The 20704-nt window shown below is 40.4% G+C and overlaps 2 protein-coding genes across 2 annotated transcripts in view; one reads left to right on the forward strand and one right to left on the reverse strand.

Annotated features, from left to right (window-relative positions):
* Nucleotides 1-764: 764 nt before the first annotated feature.
* Nucleotides 765-15251, reverse strand: LOC103518933 (KH homology domain-containing protein 4-like; the record flags this gene model as incomplete). Its single annotated transcript, XM_026830593.1, has 10 exons — nucleotides 15096-15251; nucleotides 14641-14746; nucleotides 13423-13657; nucleotides 12944-13071; nucleotides 10860-11056; nucleotides 9335-9531; nucleotides 3281-3385; nucleotides 2686-2921; nucleotides 1315-1476; nucleotides 765-995 (listed from the first exon to the last, which is right to left on the reverse strand). Coding segments are annotated over exons 2-10 (1593 nt in total), but the record flags the coding sequence as incomplete, so codon positions are not given.
* A 2371-nt stretch (nucleotides 15252-17622) lies between these two features.
* The window catches only part of LOC103518932 (structural maintenance of chromosomes protein 4-like), an 18221-nt gene continuing 15139 nt past the window's right edge, over nucleotides 17623-20704 (forward strand). The window contains exons 1-2 of the mRNA XM_008484014.3: nucleotides 17623-17871; nucleotides 18484-18770. Coding sequence (XP_008482236.2) covers nucleotides 17862-17871; nucleotides 18484-18770 — 297 coding nt within the window. The 5' untranslated portion in view covers nucleotides 17623-17861. The remainder of the gene's footprint in view (nucleotides 17872-18483; nucleotides 18771-20704) is intronic.

Consider the following 20704-nt stretch of genomic DNA (forward strand, 5'->3'; position numbering starts at 1 on the left):
TGTCTAGAAATATGTAAATGGTTTCTTCAAATTAAATTGATCCCAAGGACAAGGTAAACCTAGACTTTTGACAAATGGAGTGTGCCTGAAGGCATGTGATATGTTCCAATCCAGTCGACCCTCGAGTATTCACTTATGTTACCAGTTGCAAGCCTAGTTAAAGGAAGGGTAACGCGCCTGCCTTGTAAGGACTAGCTCGCGGGTTTGATTCCCGCCCGGGGCAAACCGGCCTAAAAGTGTCATCCATCTTTCTTTGATTTGACCTCTCTTATAATGGAGGAGTTGCAATTGGGAAAATATTATTAATAAAAGGTCGATTCCTACGTAAAAGGTTGCGAAAAATCCAAATCTGTGGTCAAAACTCCGAAAAAGCAACTTTAAAAAAAAGGTCGAAAATTCAATTTTTAATTGCTGTTCTAAATTAAAAAGTTCAAAGAGTTGTGACGTCAGACTTCACGTCAAAATGCGCAGAAACGCTTGCGCACAAACAAACGAAGCGAGAGTCATGAATTATGACGTCATCGCCTACGGGAGCGTATGCCGTGACGTCAAACTTCACGATTTACCGGTATTATTTAAATCGATCTATCTCGGTATCTAGAAGTCGTAGAAGAAAAAGAAAAATTCCGTTGGTCCTCATTTTCCCTGCTCTATGACTTTGAAAGATTAATGTGTTGCCTGCGAGGGAGCTTTGCTCGGGACATTTGATGTGACGTCATCGCCTAAAAGAAGAAAAAAAAAAAAAACTCAACCTTTCCCCTCACCTGATAAATCTCCTCATAGGATCGCTTCTGCCCATGCGGCACGCCGCTCTGGGGTGCACCTGCCCCCCCAGTGGGTGGAGGCACCGGTTTACTACCCGGGGTAGCAGCGTGGCCCCGCTGAACATTGCGGGGTGGCGCACGCTGGGAGGGAGGCACGGAGGCTTGCTGGGGAGGAGGCGGGTGGGAGGAAGAGGAGGAAGAGTCCTTCTCTACTTTGATGTCTGGCTTCACCTGAGAAGAAAGGAAAATAATAAGTAATCTTCTTCTTCTTCGCCTTTTCTTGTGTTCAGACGGGGTCGGCGTTTATCGTCAGCCTCTCAATAAGCCCTAACTAGGGTGCTTGCTTTGGGCTGACATTTGGTTTTGGCTACAAATTTGACCAGTGGATGCCTTTGCAATTAATCTTTACTATTTCTTTCGCAAGGGGAAGTCAGGCTGGTATATTTCCTGTTTAACGTCCCCCAGCCAGACATCCTGGCAGGAGCCTGGCCTACAGTACAGGAGAAAAATTGAGCCCCCTTAAATAAGGCCCTGTTAGCAGTCTCCTTACCTCTGATTTGTTCTCATTAGACGTAACATTTCCAGGGCCGATGTTCCCATTTACAGACGGGGCAACATTAGACCCCTGAGCTCCCGGGTTACCAGGGGCGTTAACAGAGGTTTGTTGCTGCTGCTGGGGGGGTCCTTGTTGCTGCGTCCCATCGTTCGGTTCCTGTAACAACAATCGTTCAAGTTTTAGAACGTTCTATTTTCTTTGGATGGGGTCTACCAAGGTCTGAGTTTAAAATCGGTTTATAATCATCGGATTGAGCAATCCGATTGGTCGATAAAAAAAAAAAAATAAAAAATGTAAAAAAAATAAATAAATCTATAAATAAATAAAAAGCTTTAACCAAGTTTAAATTTACTTTGACCCGGCCATTATGCATTAGAATCGGTCCAAAAGGGGCTTGGTCCTTGGATCAAAGTTTTGAGAAATGAGATTTGAAAGAATGCATACACACATTTCTGATCTACGTTTTATTTAACTCGGCCGTTTTGCATTTCGTTTCGGCCGTTTTGCATTTCGTTTAGATGTTTGTCTGTTCCGCTATAACTCGCGATTGCCTGGTCCGATTATGATGAAATTTGGTACATGAGTTCCTTGAATCAAGGCATGTCGATCCTTGAAATTTGGGCGTCCCAGAACTGAGCGAGTCAATTTTTGGTCCAAACTTTTGATCACACCAAACCAGTTTTCTTACCTTGTACGAAAAACGAACTAGAACTATTGGTATTGGTAAAGGTAGGGCCATCGGCTTTAATAAACGCCCTTGGTCACTGCGACCTGGTCACATCTCCTCTAAAACTTAGAATAAAATAGAATATACCTTGTTTATCCTGCCAGAATGAGACTAAAAAAAAGTCCCTTTACTCCCGCAGTTTGAACAAGGTCTTATATATTTCATGGGTAGAGCTCACAAATATGCAAATATAACCTTGTTTAAATTTATTCGAGGATAAACACGGTAGGAGACATGTGACCTAGAACTGGTCCAGTGGTAACGGTTGGTCCAGTGGTAACGCGCTTGCTTGCCATGCAGAAGGTCCCGGGTTCGAATCCCACCATTGACAAACATTTGTACTCGTTTTTCGATTGCAAATATTTCAACGGGTTACTTTCTGGTGTTCTCGTGTTGAGCCAGCACCTAAATGGGAAGTATTGTGTCTCTTCTCGCCCATCTGATGAGAGGCATACTACGGGATGGGCATGCTACGACACAGACCACATGCGTCTAATGTAGCAGTTGTTTCATCGCTACGAAATAAAAACGGCGGTGAAACACTCATCTTTTTAAATAAAAAAAATAAAAAATAAATAACTAACTTTATCTGTTTAGGATGAAATCCGCCCCGGGCGGGAATCAAACCCGGTACTTACAGGCACTGGCTGCGGCGGCAAAGCTTGCTGTAGACCGGGGGGCGGTATCATAATCGTACCGCCCTGCGGGGTAGGTTGATATTGAACCAACATAACTTGGCCGGGACTACCACCCGGTATCTGTTGGAGCTGGGCGAGATGTACGGCCTGATTTTGGCCGAGTAGAATGTGCTGGCCGGGTTGCCCTCCGGAGGCCTGCAGGAGGGTGACTGTGCCCGGCTGAACTCCGGTTTGACCTGGGGGGGAGGACAGAGGGGAAGAATTATTTGTGGGAAGAAACTGTAACAAGCCAGCCTAGTTAGCTTGGTTGGTAGTGCGTCTGCCTTGTAAGCGCTAGGCCGCGGGCTCGATTCCCGCCCGGGGCGGATTTTATCCTGATGGGTCCATCTCCTCTAAAACTTAGAATAGAATATACCTTGTTTATCCTGCCAGAATGAGACTAAAAAGTCCCTTTACTCCCGCAGTTTAAACAAGGTCTTATATATTTCATGGGTAGAGCTCACAAATATGCAAATATAACCTTGTTTAAATTTATTCGAGGATAAACACGGTAGGATATTCTCTTTGGAGTCCGTACCATTATTTCAGTACTTACCAGCTTGAGTGAAAGGCTGAGTGAGGATTGGAACTTGAATAGTGGTGGACGAAAGTTGTACACCCTGAGGTAGTTGTTCCCCTGGCTGTAGATTTATAATGTTACCTGAGAACGAACAATGGAATGAGGATTCAAATTAAATAATTCAGACAAGAGCACAGACTCTAAACCCAGAGGCGCCAGTTCGAATACCGGCCGAGTCTGAAGTTTTCTAACCCAACGTTTCCGTTCTTGGATAGGCATGGATGTAAAAGAATGTGCCTTGAAGTAATGCGAAAGCCGTACATACCCTAAACCCAGAGGTGCCAGTTCGAATACCGGCCAAGGCTGAAGTTTTCTAACCCAACGTTTCCGTTCTTGGATAGGCATGGATGTAAAAGAATGTGCCTTGAAGTAATGCGAAAGCCGTACATACCGAGGTACATAAAAAAAAAAAAAATGTATCTCACTGTTATGATAATTTAACAAATTTTCAAACAATTACTAGTTATTACCAAATTGCCAGCCAAGTTGGTTTGGAGGGTAGCGCATCTACCTTGTAACATAAGACCTTGTTTAGACTGCGGAAGTAAGGGGATTTTTCAGTCTCATTCTGGCAGTATAAACAGGGTATATTCTATTCTACTAACTAACAGGTTAGATATTACTCGATCACTCACCCATCTGATCCACAGCTTGCGTAACTTGCAAGTCGTCTGTCAACGACTTGTCATGTGTCCGAATACCAATAGCCAAATTGTAGCCAAATTAATTGCTCTGAAGCCACACAACCAACACGCAAGAAAAGATCGCTCTGTTCCAAGTTTTGACAAATAAAGTACTAAGTTTCCTGAGTTTTTTTCCCATACATACCTAAGTTCTTTTCATTTTCCTAAGCTAAGCAAGATAAGTATAAGTTGGTCCTTCAAGCCGTAGATCGGTTCTATTATTGGTTCTTCGAGTTGGATTCGCCCATCTATTCTACCTATTAACTAACAGGTTAGATATTACTTGATCACTCACCCATCTGATCCACAGCTTGCGTAACTTGCACCTGCTGTACAAGCTGTGTTTGCTGTTGTATCTGTTGTTGCTGCTGTTGGATTTGTTGTTGCTGTTGCTGCATTTGTTGTTGTTGGTTTTGTAGTTCGCGTTGTAGGGTTTCTATGAGACTGAACGCTAGCTGACGGGCGTTCTGCAGGACTTCTGGTTTGTTGTGTCTGTTAAGAATGAGATTAGGAAATATTAAGGTTAAAAAAATATAACACAATTGGCATTTGGATTGACTAATCTTTTTCTTCTTCTTAGCCTTTTCCCACTAGTGATGTGTCTCATGAAACTGTTTCGAAACCGAGAATACGGATCCGGTTTCATGAAACCGCTGAGTTAAAGTTTCGAAACTTGAATCATGACACCCTGTATATCAAATCTCCTTGAAAAATAATCTACTAAGCCTAGTTGAAAATTAAACCTCACTTCTTTCGACCACCGACCAGATTCTGTTTTCTAACCTTGATATTGGCCTTGTAGAGGTTGCTGCACAACATTGGGTGGTAGTTGGTTCAGAATGAGTTGTTGGCCCGGTTGGGCTGATGTCGGGACAGCGACAAGTTGGCCATTGGCCGTCTGGATATACTGTGTGGGATAAAAACAAGACACAGCATTACTTCCGGTTCCATGACACCCTATGAAATCTCAGACTCACAACTCTAGTACTCTAGTAAAGACAGAAGCCAGAAGCGCAAGAGCACTACAAACTATGTCGATACTAACTGAAACCTAGGTTTCAGTTTCAGCTCCCTGGGAGCTCCCTGCTTAGTCTGCTTCGTTACGTAACGGCGGACCCGAAAGTTTCAGGTTGCAGTTTCGAAACACAGATCCGAAAGCTTAGAGCGTTTCAAAACTTGGGATCCGGAGCCCTGAAAAGTTTCATTTTTCCCATCACTATTTCCCACTTTAAATTGACTATTTATCTAAAAAAAAAAACCCTTGACCTTATATTTAAATTATCATGTTGACGGTCTAGTTCACATTAGGCCATTTTCGGATGTACCAAATCAAATCAGGAATCTTTGTGGTAAAGCAGAAAAGCAGAGAGCTTTTTCACAACTTTTGTGGGTACCAACTACAGCATTACTATGTGCCTCCTTTACTATTAATTCTCATTCATCATCAGGGTGTGTTTATGTACTGGGCTGAGCTAGGCCATTGTCGGCCTTTAAGCGTGTAAAGTTGGCGGGAAATTCGAAATTTTGATTTTAGCTGGGGTAACTTTTATGAATCACGCTGTATGCTCTTTCGTGGAACGGGGCTCTAAAATACGCTCTTGATCGTGCATCGTGTGAAACGAGCTCTTTTGTGATTTCCCGCCAGTCAGGTTTGTTTACCTTTTTTTGAGCAGTTATTTTTTCATTTTTTGCCTGTTTTTGTGTTTTTGCCTTTCTTCTTTCTTTCATAAAAGGTCTCTAAAATAGAGAATTTACGTGGAAAATCGCATAAATCTGTGTCAGTCAACCCGTTTTTAGGTCTATTCGAACAATGAATTGTTAAAATTCATGTCCGCTTGTCCATTTTATGTCCAGACGAAGTAACGAACCCTTGGTGAAAGATGTACCCTCCGAGGTGTTGAACATTCTAAAATCAGCAGATTTGATAGTGCAATCACTGTGAAACCATGATAATCGGTAAGTCAATTGCCTAGGAAAGGCCCGACACCAGAGTTATGAACAACCTACAAATGCAGGCTATGCCACAGTATGACAGTAGTACACAGCTGATCTATTAGTTGTTCAGTGAGCTGTGGGACTGCTCAGGAAAATGGTCCCAATGGGTCTCCCAAAGACCCAATCATGCCCAAAATGTAGGGAGTAGTTTTCGTTTATGTGTTGAACATGTCTTTCAAATATCATCAATATTGGACAAACCATTCAAAAATTATAGAAGAAAAACATTTAGAGCCGATTCCCACTTGTTGTGAGTTTCATCAGTTTTTTTTTTTCCTTTTTTTTAACAAGTGGGAATGGGCTCTAAGGTAGGGTTTCCAGACGTCCGGGTTTTCCCGGACATGTCCGGGTTTTTACATGAAAAAAAAAAGAAACTCCAAAATCGGTATTGCATTTTTTTTTCTCTTTCGTCTGGCAGTTTCCTTCATATTTTTACCTGAACCGTAGGATAAGTCTGTACTAGTTGCGTATGCTGAGGCAGGACCGTGGTGTTACTAGTTGGCTGCTGATTGGGCTGTTGTACATTCTGTATGATTTGCTGCTGTTGCTGATTGGATTGTTGAGGCGAGTGTTGGGTCAGCATGGGGGGAGGTTGAGAAGTGAGAATCTACGTGAAAAAAAGAGAAATATGGTCGAAGAAAACTCTTGAGACTGTGTTAACCCTCAGTGGCATTGTGTTAACCCTCAGTGGTATTGTGTTAACCCTCAGTGGTATTGTGTTAACCCTCAGTGGTATTATGTTAACCCTCAGTGGTATTGTGTTAACCCTCAGTGGTACTGTGTTAACCCTCAGTGGTATTGTGTTAACCCTCAGTGGTATTATGTTAACCCTCAGTGATATTGTGTTAACCCTCAGTGGTATTGTGTTAACCCTCAGTGGTATGGTGTTAACCCTCAGTGGTATTGTGTTAACCCTCAGTGGTATTATGTTAACCCTCAGTGATATTGTGTTAACCCTCAGCGGTATTGTGTTAACCCTCAGTGGTATTGTGTTAACCCTCAGTGGTATTGTGTTAACCCTCAGTGGTATTGTGTTAACCCTCAGTGGTATAAACCTAGTCGACCTATATATCAAATTAAAGGTCTTTTTACCAGGAACACGAAAATGGTGGTGCAAATTTTGTTCTAAAAACCATAAAGCCAAAAAACCGAGAAAACTGGTTTTTGGGGGATTTTTTTCACATTTTCTCACACAAATGAGCTCTGATCTTGACCCCTATTTGGGGGCACGGTTAGCCCAGTGGTAACGTGCTTGCTTGCCATGCAGTAGGGCCCGGGTTTGATGCCCAATATAGACAAAAAAAATGTACTCGTTTTTTCGATTGTAAATATTTCAACGGGTCACATTCTGGTGTCCCCGTGTTGATCCAGCACCTAAATGGGAAGTATTTGTGTCTCTTATGGCCCATCTGATGAGGGGCATAATACGGGATGAGCATGCTACGACACAGACCCCATGCGTCTAATGTAGCAGTAGCAGTTATTTCATTGATGCGAAATAAAAACGGCGGTGACACTCAGGCCAGCCTAGTTAGCTTAGTTGGTAGTGCGTCTGCCTTGTAAGCGCTAGGCCACGGGTTCGATTCCCGCCCGGGGCGGATTTTATCCTGATGGGATAATGTTTGTTCTGGCTTTCTCCTATCCTGTCTTCCTTCTCTCTTCGATTTCGGGACGATAAGACCATAGCAGTTACAGTTCCCTTGTCAAACCTCTTAAAAAAAAAAAAAAAAAAAAAAAAAAAAAAAACACCTCTGGAAAAAAAAAACATCTTCTTACCTGTCTGGGTATTCATGCAAGGTAGTGGACTCAGAGAGGGTAGTATACACAAGCTGTGACTGTATGTACTCTAAATGGACCGGACTAGAAGTAGGGACAACTTGCGGGGGGGCTGTGAACGTGGTCAGCCTGTAGTTGGCCCTGGTTGTTGGTGATGTTTTGGCCCTGGTCTGTATTAGTTGGGGAGGGGGGCATGCCCAGCTGTGGGGGTGGGTACGGAGATCATTTGCCCAGACAGACAAACTGTAAGAGGACAGTGTGATTTAGAATGTATGAATTTGGACATCCTGGTGATGTGGCCCTGCTGTTTGGTGATGTTGGCCTTTGTTGTTGGTGATGTTGGCCTTGTTGTTGGTGATGTTGGCCCTTGAGTCTGTAATTAGTTGGAGTGGTACTGTGAGATCATTTGCCCGAGAACCTGTAAGACGTTAGTGAGTGAATTTAGAAACGTATTAGTTGGTAGCCTTGCTGTTGGTGATGTTGGCCCCTGGTTGTTGGTGAGTGAAGTCTTCACTGGCTGGGCCGGCGGTCTGCAGAAGTTGAAGGGGGGAAAATATAGGTACCTAGGTAGGGTTATTATTTTAATTATTAGTTGACAAGTCCTTCACAATTAACCTAAGAGCTTAAAGTAATTCCATCTCCTCTAAAACCTTAGAATAGAATAATACCTTGTTTATCCACTGCCCAGAATGAGACTAAAAAGTCCCTTTACTCCGCAGTTTAAAACAAGGTCCTTATATATTTCCATGGGTAGAGCTCACAAATATGCTGCAAATATAATACCTTGTGTTAAAATTATATCGAGGATAAAAACACGGTAGGAATATTCTCTTTGGAGTTCCGTACCATTATATTCAGTACTTACCAGCTTGAGTGAAAAGGCTGAGTGAGGATTGGAACTTGAAATAGTGGTGGACGAAAGTTTGTACACCCTGAGGTAGTTGTTCCCCTGGCTGTAGATTTTATAATGTTACCTGAGAACCGAACACAATGGAATGAGGAATTCAAATTAAATAATTCAGACAAGAAGCACAGACTCTAAACGCAGAGGCGCCAGTTCGAATACCGGCCGAGTCTGAAGTTTTCTAACCAACGTTTTCCGTTCTTGGATAGGCATGGATGTTAAAAGAAATGTGCCTTGAAGTTAATGCCGAAAGCCGTACATACCGAAAGAAAAAAAAAAAAAAAAAAAAAAAAAAAAAAAAAATGTATCTCACTGTTATGATAATTTAACAAATTTTCAAACAATTACTACCTAGTTATTACCAACTTGCCAGCCAAGTTAGTTTGGAGGGTAGCGCGTCTACCTTGTAACATAAGACCTTGTTTAGACTGCGGAATTATTAATTAATTTATTTAATTTTGACATCCTTTGTAAATACTTTTTTACTTAAGTTATATATAAAAGTATCCATTTTTATAAGTATCCATTTTAGTAAGTATCCATTTTTATATATAACTTAAGTAAAAAAGTAGACTGCGGGAGTAAAGGGACTTTTCAGTCTCATTCTAGCAGTATAAACAAGGTATATTCTATTCTATTAACTAACAACTTAGATATTACTCGATCACTCACCCATCTGATCCACAGCTTGCGTAACTTGCACCTGCTGTACAAGCTGTGTTTGCTGTTGTATCTGTTGTTGCTGTTGCTGCATTTGTTGTTGCTGTTGCTGCATTTGTTGCTGTTGGTTTTGTAGTTCGCGTTGTAGGGTTTCTATGAGACTGAACGCTAGCTGACGGGCGTTCTGCAGGACTTCTGGTTTGTTGTGTCTGTTAGGAATGAGATTAGGAAATATTAAGGTTAAAAAATATAACAATTGGTATTTGGATTGACTAATCTTTTTCTTCTTCTTAGCCTTTTCCCTAAACTGACTATTTATCTAAAAAAAAAAAAAGAAAAAAAAACCTCGGCCTTATATTTAAATTATCATGTTGACGGTCTTAGTTCACATTAGGCCATTTTCGGATGTACCAAATCAAATCAGGAATCTTTGTGGTAAAGCAGAGAGCTTTTTACACAGTATGTACACACTGTATGTACACAAGTAGGTATTAGGTAGGTAAAGAAATATTATTACACAGCTAGGTAAATGAATAACAGGAATGTGATTTTTTTTTTCTAATCCTATTATGTTTCTAATATTTTTTTATTTATTTATTTAATAATTAGTATCATTATTATTATTATTATTTTAATTATTTACCATCATTATTACTCTTATGTTCATCACAACTCTCCCCAAAATAACGAGGGGCCAATATTTTTTTGGTCTCTTAGTATGGGGGGTCGTGCAGTGAATAATGGTTGGGACTACGGACTGGGTTCTGGCTTTCTTGGGTTTGATTCCCGGGCTGGGTGGACTGTTTGGCTGAGACTCTGTAATCAGCCGGGGGGTCTGCCTGGTCTGGGGGTTGAACTTGAGTCTGGTTTCGGCTTGGTTCGTGGCCCCAACCATTTAAGTAACTATATCTAGGTAGGCACTCCCTTACTCATATTGTATTTATTACTATTGTAATATTGTACCTACTGTTAAAAATATGAATAAATAAAGCACTATTAATACTAATACTAATAATACTAATGTTAATAAAAAAAAAAAATCCCTTAACCTTTTGAAAAATAAACAAAAAAGACCCAGTACGCAAGTCGGACATATTTTTTTCATTTTAGTACGCAACTAGAAGGTTAAAATTGAAATAGTACGCAAGTGACCTACAGCCCCTTTATCACAGCTATCTATTCTCCTACTACAGCATTACTATGTACCTCATTTACTATTAATTCTCATTCATCATCAATCTTTTTACACTTTGGTATTGTCAAGACTGGTCGCTACTCGATTGAAGTAGCTACTCAACTGTCCTCACAAACTCACAAGGCTGAGTGCACCCCAAGCTCCAAACACAGAGCCGAAAAAACTTGGACCCGCGGGGAATTGAACCCGGGACCTCCGGCGTGCAAGCCTAGTGTGGTACCCACTCGACCACGGAGATCACCAACTAAACAATCAAACGACCACAAAAAAAAAAAAAAAAAAAAAAAAAAAAAAAAAAAAACCAAAAAAAAAAAAACAAAAAAAAAAAAAAAACATACGTACTCAACACAGATATGCAACGGTTCCAGGGACTCCTGCCCCGAGTGGGCCTCAAGGAACCCTGACCCCTTCCCCCTGAGGGTGACCCCGGCTCCTGTTTCCTGCATTATGTATGCTAGGTTAGCCCCACCAGGGCCGAGCACCTTGTTACGGACGTCGAATGAGGGGGGCGCATGGTCCAGTCCCACGAGGACTTTTTCCTGAAACAGGCCCCAACATAAGTTTTATATTAAATAGAGCACAAGAATTACCTACTTATGACACCAGCTTAGTTACCCCAAAGGAAACAGCTTAAATTCAACCCAAATGGAGTGTGCATTTTGGTCAGTGACCAAGTTGATTTTTTTTCTGTTCACATACAAAAAAAAAAAAAAAAAAAACACAGCATTACTTCCGGTTCACCCTGTAGGTTACTTTTTCATCAGTAAATGGTTTCTTCAAATTAAATTTATCCCTAGGGCAAGGTAAACCTAGACTTTTGACAAATGGAGTGTGCCTGAAGGCATGTGATGTGTTCCAATCCAGTCGACCCTCGAGTATTCACTTATGTTACCAGTTGCAAGCCTAGTTAAAGGAAGGGTAAGGCGCCTGCCTTGTAAGGACTAGCTCATGGGTTCGATTCCCGCCCGGGGCAAACCGGCCTAAAAGTGTCATCCATCTTTCTTTGATTTGACCTCTCTTATAATGGAGGAGTTGCAATTGGGAAAATATTATTAATAAAAGGTCGATTCCTACGTAAAAAGTTGTGAAAAATCCAAATCTGAGGTCAAAACTCCGAAAAAGTAACTTTAAAAGGTCGAAAATTCAATTTTTAATTGCTGTTCTAAATTAAAAAGTTCAAAGAGTTGTGACGTCAGACTTCACGTCAAAATGCGCAGAAACGCTTGCGCACAAACAAACGAAGCGAGAGTCATGAATTATGACGTCATCGCTTACGGGAGCGTATGCCGTGACGTCAAACTTCACGATTTACCGGTATTATTTAAATCGATTTATCTCGGAATCTAGAAGCCGTAGAAGAAAAAGAAAAATTCCGTTGGTCCTCATTTTTCCTGCTCTATGACTTTGAAACATCACCCAAGTAAGCGCAACTGATCTATTGTTCTCATTCATCTCAAAAACCATTTTTAATATTTTATTAAAAATGGTCTTTGTAAAACTCTGTTTATACAGTCGAACCTGTCTAAGTGGGAATCCAAGGGACCGACAATTTTTTCCTCACTTATCCAGGTTTTCCAGTTAAAAAGTGCCCCACTTAGGGAGGTTGCCATTTTCCTATTCCCACTTATAGAGGTAAATGTGAACACTGGTTTGGAGGAAGAGGAATCTGTTATTAAGGGTGTACTATGTTTTCCTACAAATTCCCACTTACAGAGGTCCACAGAAGGCTCTGGACCTAGGAAAAAGGCAACCTTTCCCACTTACAGAGGCTCCGGACTAAGAAAAAGTCATTCCCACTTATAGAGGCTCGATTTTCTCATTTAAACAGGTCTTTTAGTAAACAATGATGGGGCCACGATTTTACTCAAATTTGACCTAAATTTACTTCATTTAGAAACTAATAGATAAACTTCATTACATAATGTTTGTTCTCGGAACGGCTGGCTTTCTCCTATCCTGTCTTCCTTCTCTCTTCGATTTCGGGACGATAAGAAACAGGGAGTAGACTAGCTTAGTCTGGCTGGGGGACCTTAAACAATCAGCCTGAAACTTCCGTTGCTCGAGAAATAGCAAAGGCTGAGTGCAAAGAGCATCGACTCGTAAATGTTTTGTAGCCAAAACCAAATGTCAGCCCAAAGCAATAACCTTAGGGCTGATTGAAAGGCTGACGAAAAAACGCTGACCCCATCTGTACACCAGAGAAGGCAAAGAAAGAAAGAAAGTAAGAAAGGAATAAAGAAAGAAAGACAGAAAGAAAGAAAGAAGCAAAGAAAGAAAAGGAAGAAAAGAAAGAAAAGAAAGAAAGAAAGAAAGAAAGAAATAAAGAAAGAAAGAGAGAAAGAAAGAAAGAAAGAGAGAGAGAGAAAGACAGAAAGAAAGAAAAAAAGAAAGAAAAAAACTGTAAGTAAAGGGAAGGTTACACTCACAACTCCCTGCATGTTTTGCACAACATTGATATACTGAGGGGGAGGTTGGGACATGTTGGCAGTCATCAGGGGGTTGTTATTACATTGACTGATTTCCAGAACGAGATTGTTGATCCTTTGGATGGCCACTGGAAATGAAAATCAGAAGAATTCATTAGAAACACCAACAGCAACTTTGATTTGTATGAGCATGCACACTGCCTTGACAAACATAGATTCACCTTGTTGATTGATTATTGGCCGGTCAACTAGGTATGTTTGAACACACCTTAATAATTTCATTTGTAAGATTTCATCATCAGCCTCTTTTTTTTTTCTTTGTCATCTTTTTATTTTGTGTAAATACCTACTTTTATCTGTGTTCAAACTTTGAACTACTAAGTGCTATAAGTCCATCAGACACAAGGCAATGTGCAGAGTGAAAATTGCACAGTACAAAGTAGTTCCGTATAATTGTTGCTACTTCACAAATTACTTACAATCAATACTCTGCTTGTTGGGACCTTGAATGAACAGATGCAAAGGTTTCTTCTCTGTTCCCTTCTCTTTCTCTTCGGGAGACAATATTCCTCCTTTGACTGTGATTTTTGTTCCAGAAAAACTGCTGATTTCTTCACAAGTGATTCCTTTGGTCAAAACAGCCCTGGCACTTTGGGGCAAATCATTGATGATGAATTCTGACGAGAAGATTTCTGACGGTTTAATGGAGTTGTGCTGTGAACCAAAAACATTTGTATTTTAGTTTGGGTGTGTAATTGCTGAGTCAATTAGATTCTTAGCATAAAATATTTTTTAATCAAAGTTATTTATGTCAATATTATTTTTACTTAGTTCTTATCAACAAAATGGAGGAAAGGAATTAACCATGTAAAGGCAGCGCAATAGTCCTAAACTAAAATGGACATGACACACAGGATCACGAAGATCCCATCTTAACATAAAAATAATAATACATGGACACAGTGTTTTTATTCTTAAATTAAGGGGCTGCTTGGAATTCTTGGAGGGGGGAGGGTGTTGCACAACTTGCTGTATGTACTGTAAGTGGCCGGGCGGAGGTAGGGACACTTGCGGGGGAGGCTGTGACGTGGTCACCTGTAGTTGGCCCTGTTGTTGGTGATGTTGGCCCTGGGTCTGTATTAGTTGGGGAGGGGGCATGCCCAGCTGTGGGGGTGGTACGGAGATCATTTGCCCGAGACCTGTAAGAGACAGTGTGATTAGAATGTATAATTTGGACATCCTGGTGATGTTGGCCCTGCTGTTGGTGATGTTGGCCTTGTTGTTGGTGATGTTGGCCTTGTTGTTGGTGATGTTGGCCCTGAGTCTGTATTAGTTGGAGTGGTACGGAGATCATTTGCCCGAGACCTGTAAGAGATAGTGTGATTAGAACGTATTAGTTGGCCCTGCTGTTGGTGATGTTGGCCCTGTTGTTGGTGATGAAGTCTTCACTGCTGGCCGGCGGTCTGCAGAAGTTGAGGGGGGAAAATATAGGTACCTAGGTAGGTATATTATTTAATTATTAGTTGACAAGTCCTTCACAATTAACCTAGAGCTTAAGTAATCCATCTCCTTCTTTTTCAGAATGAGCTGTGCAGAGAAAATTCAGTGAAACTATTCACAGTTTTACACTGTTTATTATTATTATTATTATTTTCATCAGAAATTTTGTTGTCTATCTTAAAATATGATATGCTTACCAGAGGCAATGAGGGAGGTTTTATTTTTCCCTGACGAGCAAGAATATTATCCAGACGAGCAGCAGCTTCAACCGCACACTCCAGATTACTTCGGTGATGCATAGCCCTGAAAATATGAAGGAAATTATAGTAAGGACAAAAATCTGGTTTAGTGACAGCGTACTTCACTGCTCTAATTGTGAAAACTCCTTCTTGCGTTTAACCTAACCCTACAACACTGGTCACTGCTTGTTTGTGCCAGTTCCTTTGGTAGCAATATTCCACGGACGTGACTTCTGCAGCTGCACAAGTACCATATTCTTTAATCTAAACAGATAAGGTCCCTTCTTGGGACGGCTGGCTTTCTCCTATCCTGATCTTCTTCTCTCTTCGATTTTGGGATGATAAGTTCTCTGTTGTTACAGTAGGTACCTACCTACTCGCTAGGAAGCTATCCCTGTGAAATTTCCTCTTACCTCAGACATACTTCAAGATGGGCCCAGTGTTAGCATCTGTTTCAGAGAACTAGAAGTTACTGGATTTTTTCATATTTTCCAAGCTTCCTAATATACAGAACAGAACTGCGAAAAATCGAAAATCAGGAAAAAATTGGTCAAATAAGAAATTTTACAGGAAACGTTGGACATCCTGGTGATGTTGGCCATGCTGTTGGTGATGTTGGCCTTGTTGTTGGTGATGTTGGCCTTGTTGTTGGTGATGTTGGCCCTGAGTCTGTATTAGTTGGCCTTGTTTAATATGAAGGAAATTATGGTAAGGACAAAAATCTGGTTTAGTGACAGCATACTTAGCTTGGAAGTTACCTAATGTGCCTAGTAAGCACTGTGCCCACCATCTACACTCAGATCCATGTTTGTCACACAATTGAAATGTGTGGTGGAAAAAGCGGTACTTGTGCAGAAGTCACGTCCGTGGAATATTGCTACCAAAGGAACTGGCACAAACAAGCAGTTCACTGCTCTAATTGTGAAAACTCCTTCTTGCGTTTAACCTAACCCTGTAACACTGGTCACTGCTTGTTTGTGCCAGTTCCTTTGGTAGCAATATTCCACGGACGTGACTTCTGCACAAGTACCATATTCTTTAATCTAAACAGACAAGGTCCCTTCTTGGGACGGCTGGCTTTCTCCTAACCTGATCTTCTTCTCTCTTCGATTTTGGGATGATAAGTCCTCTGTTGTTACAGTAGGTACCTACCTACTCGCTAGGAAGCTATCCCTGTGAAATTTCCTCTTACCTCAGACATACTTCAGGATGGGCCCAGTGTTAGCATCTGTTTCAGAGAACTAGAAGTTACTGGATATTTTCATTTTTTCCAAGCTTCCTAATATACAGAACAGAACTGCGAAAAATCGAAAATCAGGAAAAAATTGGTCAAATAAGAAATTTTACAGGAAACAGGAAAAATAATCACTTAATCACACAGGAACAGGAACAGGGAACAGGAAAACTGAAAAGTTGAAAAGAAAAAATACACACAAACAAAAAAGAAGCGTGTTGTTTTCCCTAAAAAATACGCTTAAAGCCTGACATTATTCTTACCGTTTTTATTATTATTGGATACTAGGTACTACATATTACCTAGTATCCAATAATAATAAAAACGGTAAGAATAATGTTAATACATAGGATGTCTAATATGAACCTAACAAATAATCGCTAAATAATATTGAACTGAAGGCAATTCCATACATAAGTAGACACCATGAGGGCACAGTCAGCCCAGTGGTAACGCGCTTGCTTGTCATGCAGAAGGTCTCGTGTTTGAATCCCACCATCGACAAAATATTTGCTATCGTTTTTAAATTGCAAATTTTTCAAGTGGTTACTTTCTGGTGTTCTTGTGTTGACCTAGAACCTAAATGGGAAGTATTGTGTCTCTTATCGTCCAGGCATACTACGGGATGAGCATGCTACGACACAGACCACATGAGTCTAATGTAGCAGTTGTTTCATTGCTACGAATTAAAAACGGCGGGCTCGCTCGCTCACTCACTCACTCACTCACTCACTCACTCACTCACTCACTCACTCATTCACTCACTCATAAAACGTAACTCACTCATCAACTTCCTACACCATGGCCCTATAGGTAGGTATAGTATAGGGAGTTAGGATCTGACGCAGTAACAGAGTAGTTCACTGAAAACTGAAAAGAGTAGTTCTTTTCTTATAACTCACTCACTCCTTATACAACAAGTAGGTTTGTAAATAGTTCTTGTTTTAGCCATATTAGAATAGAATATGGATTGTTTATCCCGCTCGAATGAGACTAAAAAGTTCCTTCAGCCCAGCAATCTAGACAAGGTCTCGTGTATTTTAGGTATAAACATAGCAGGACATTTTGTACCAGCTTAGGTAAAAAAAAAAATCTCTTAAATTTATTGAGGGTGTCTCAAAAAATCCCTTTCCTCTCTCTCTACAGGGTGACCTCGGTGGTATCGATCAGAAATACGACATAGCCGTTTCCACGGCCTGCGGAGCGCTCAACTATATCGTAACGGAAACGGTGGAGGCCGGTGACCACACAGGAACAGGAAAACTGAAAAGTTGAAAAGAAAAAATACACACAAACAAAAAAGAAGCGTGTTGTTTTCCCTAAAAAATACGCTTAAAGCCAGGGCCTGTTGTGGAAAAAGATTTATTTGTCAGAAAAGTGGGAAGATAATTTTTTTGGGAAGTAAAATAAATAGGTACCTACCTAGGAACCTAGGGACCTACTTAGGTAGGTGAAAAAAACATTACATTACATACCTAGGTACCTAAAATAAATGAGTTGACATCTCGTCCCCTTCTCTAAAAATGATCTAGCTAGGGTAACTTTTATGAATCACGCTGTATGCTCTTTCGTGGAACGGGGCTCTAAAATACGCTCTTGATCGTGCATCGTGTGAAACGAGCTCTTTTGTGATTTCCCGCCAGTCGGTTTGTTTACCTTTTTTTGAGCAGTTATTTTTTCATTTTTTGCCTGTTTTTGCCTTTCTTTTTCTTTCATCTTTCATGAAAGGTCTCTAAAATAGAGAATTTAGGTACGTGGAAAATCGCATAAATCTGTGTCATTCAGCCCGTTTTTAGGTCTATTCGAACAATGAATTCTTAAAATTCATGTCCGCTCGTCCATTTTATGTCCAGACGAAGTAACGAACCCTTGGTGAAAGATGTACCCTCTGAGGTGTTGAAAATTTTAAAATCAGCAGATTTGATAGTGCAATCACTGTGAAACCATGATAATCGGTAAGTCAATTGCCTAGGAAAGGCCCGACACCTGAGTTATGAACAATTTACAAATGTAGGCTATGCCACAGTAGTACACAGCTGATCTATTAGTTGTTCAGTGAGCTGTGAGACTACTCAGGAAAATGGTCCCAATGGGGCTCTCAAAGACCCAATCATGCCCAAAATGTAGGGAATAGTTTTCGTTCATGTGTTGAACATGTCTTTCAAATATCATCAATATTGGACAAACCATTCAAAAGTTATAGAAGAAAAACATTTACAGCCGATTCCCACTTGTCATGAGTTTCATCAGTTTTTTTTTTTTTTTTTTTTTTTTTTTTTTAAAAGGGGGGATGGGGGTTTAGGACATTCTTTTTATAAATGTTTTTTTTTTTTTTTTTTTAGTTTTTTAACAAGTGGGAATGGGCTCTAAGGCAATCTTTGTGACTAAGTGGGTATCACACAAGGTTTACACTCACTAGAGGTCCCGGGTTTGATTCCCAGAATAGTCAGGGATACACTCTTTGTTGAACATATGAAAATTCATGTAGGTGTTACTTAAGTACTCATTGGAGGGTAAATAATTTTTTGAACTGTCTCACAAACTCCCCTATTTTTTTTCCTTTCCAGATGGGGCTCAAGGTGGGCCCAATCAGGACACACTTGTCACCCCAAAGCGGGCCAAGAAGACTCAAGAGCAAGATGATGGCAATGTACAAACCAACGACAAGTCTCTTGATGAGCATGATTTGGATCTTGATGATGAAGGAGGAACTTATGTGGGAGAGGTGTACATTCCTCCGATCGCTCCAGTGTGTTTTGCCGATCCAACGGGACCCAGACTTATTATTACAAAGATAGTAGCGTTCAACTTCAAAAGCTATGCGGGATATGTTACCCTGGGACCTTTCAATACGGTAAGTAAATTTCCAGCAGTACCTACCTTTTTTAATATTATTAAGAGGCGGGCGGGATTCATTTCATAGACCTTATCAATCCAAATTGATAGGTGCGTATCTCTACTAGCTATCTAGTTCGACTATCTTTAATAGCTAAAGGTACCTGAGGTAAATAGTAGAGTCATTTTACTACTTATAGTGATAGATGGGTAGGTAATAGGTACTTACACGAGAAAAATGGAATGGGTATCCGAAAGTTACTAGCTAGCTGACTTTTCTCACACTTGCACGAAAATTGCCGCACATTCAATCCGCAGGGCAGAATCAATGGGATTTGCAACTGTACGTGAGAGCATTAATAAGAAGAAAATATACATGGACAAAATAAATATTTAAAAGAACTTATGCGGGGGTTTACCAACTCAGGATTGAGATGAAACGAGGATTTCCCTATATTTAATAGCTAGGTCAACCTCGGATTGAACTCAATCCTGAGACAATTCACGAGATCTCACCCAGGACTGTGCCACTTAAAGCCTGATTCACACTATAGTGCCAGTCAAGGTCCTGTCACGGTCCGGTAACGGTCCGATCAAATGATTGTTGAAGGCAAGTAAATGCGAGTGTACACACTAGACGTTCTAGTCAAGGTACGGTATTTTTTAATTATTTCGGTATGGTACCTCTATCAGAGAACACAAAATTAGTACCTTACCTACATTCACAAAACGGTACCTATTTACAACAACTTAGGTAGGTACCTATTTTCTGTAAAAAAATAGAATCCTCGGAAAATTTGGACTTTTTAAAAGAAATTTGTTTTGTGAAAAATTTATAGCAAAGGAGCTTTTCTCAACTTGTTTTTTACTTTTCAAAAATAATCAGCTTATAATGGGTAGAGGATTAGGGACAGAGACCAAAAAGAGAGGTGGATATTTTTTAAACGAAATTTTTTCCTAAATATCTATTATTTTTCTCACTCGCGGAAAAACTTAACGAAACGCGGAAATACGGCGCTCTCGCGGCGCGGGAAATCTGACAACTGAAAGTACAAGTACCTCTAACGAGTTCACACGGAAAACGGGGAAAATATTGCTTGTCGGATAAAAAAAACTAGGTTCGTTTTTTTTCCAATGATTTTCTCGCGGGGGAAAATTTCCTTCTCTCTCTCTCGCTCTCTTTAGGGAGAAGTGGAGCAGATTTCCATGATGCCACCCAAAGGCAAGACAGAGAAAGAAACAGGACTCCTGGAGTATCTGGAAGAAATTATCGGTACCAATCGATACAAGGTAATTTTTTTTATTATAATAGATCAGTTGCGCTTACTTGGGTGATGTTTCAAAGTCATAGAGCAGGAAAAATGAGGACCAACGGAATTTTTCTTTTTTACAAATTCAATGAATTATTACTTACACTACTTACAGTCAGCTAAAAATAGAAATCAAGTAGGAATACAAAAGGTGCTTGAAGTTGTTATGAATCTAATGCCTTAGCCATACTGGGACTTGTTTCTGAAATTATGAATCACTAGCTGAATTCCATCGCTTTGCTCCAGAATCCTGCTAGTTCATCCCGAGGCATGGCCAAACTTGTAGAAAAGGCATGGCTGAACTTGTAGAAAATAATAATAAATATGGTCGCGCTGCGCGCTCCCTATTAGCTGCATAGTTATCAAACCAAAAAAATAAACGAAACTCAAAAAGTTGGTCGAGAGCGGAACATTTCTCTCCCGCAATCTCTGCACTCTGTGTATTTCTTATGGAGATTTTAGCGATCAAAAATTGATCATATCTCAGGATCGGTTTAGATTTTCGCAAAATCCTTTCTTATTGCTCACCTAGACCATAACAGGAATATTCCTACCAAATTTCAGGTTTCTAGGTGTTGTGGTTCAGGAGATAGAGCGATCAGTGTGTGAATATGAAATGTGCAATGTGAATGAGTGAATGGAT

Source organism: Diaphorina citri, unplaced genomic scaffold, assembly GCF_000475195.1.
Source record: "Diaphorina citri unplaced genomic scaffold, Diaci psyllid genome assembly version 1.1 scaffold2441, whole genome shotgun sequence".
Lineage (NCBI taxonomy): Eukaryota > Metazoa > Arthropoda > Insecta > Hemiptera > Psyllidae > Diaphorina > Diaphorina citri.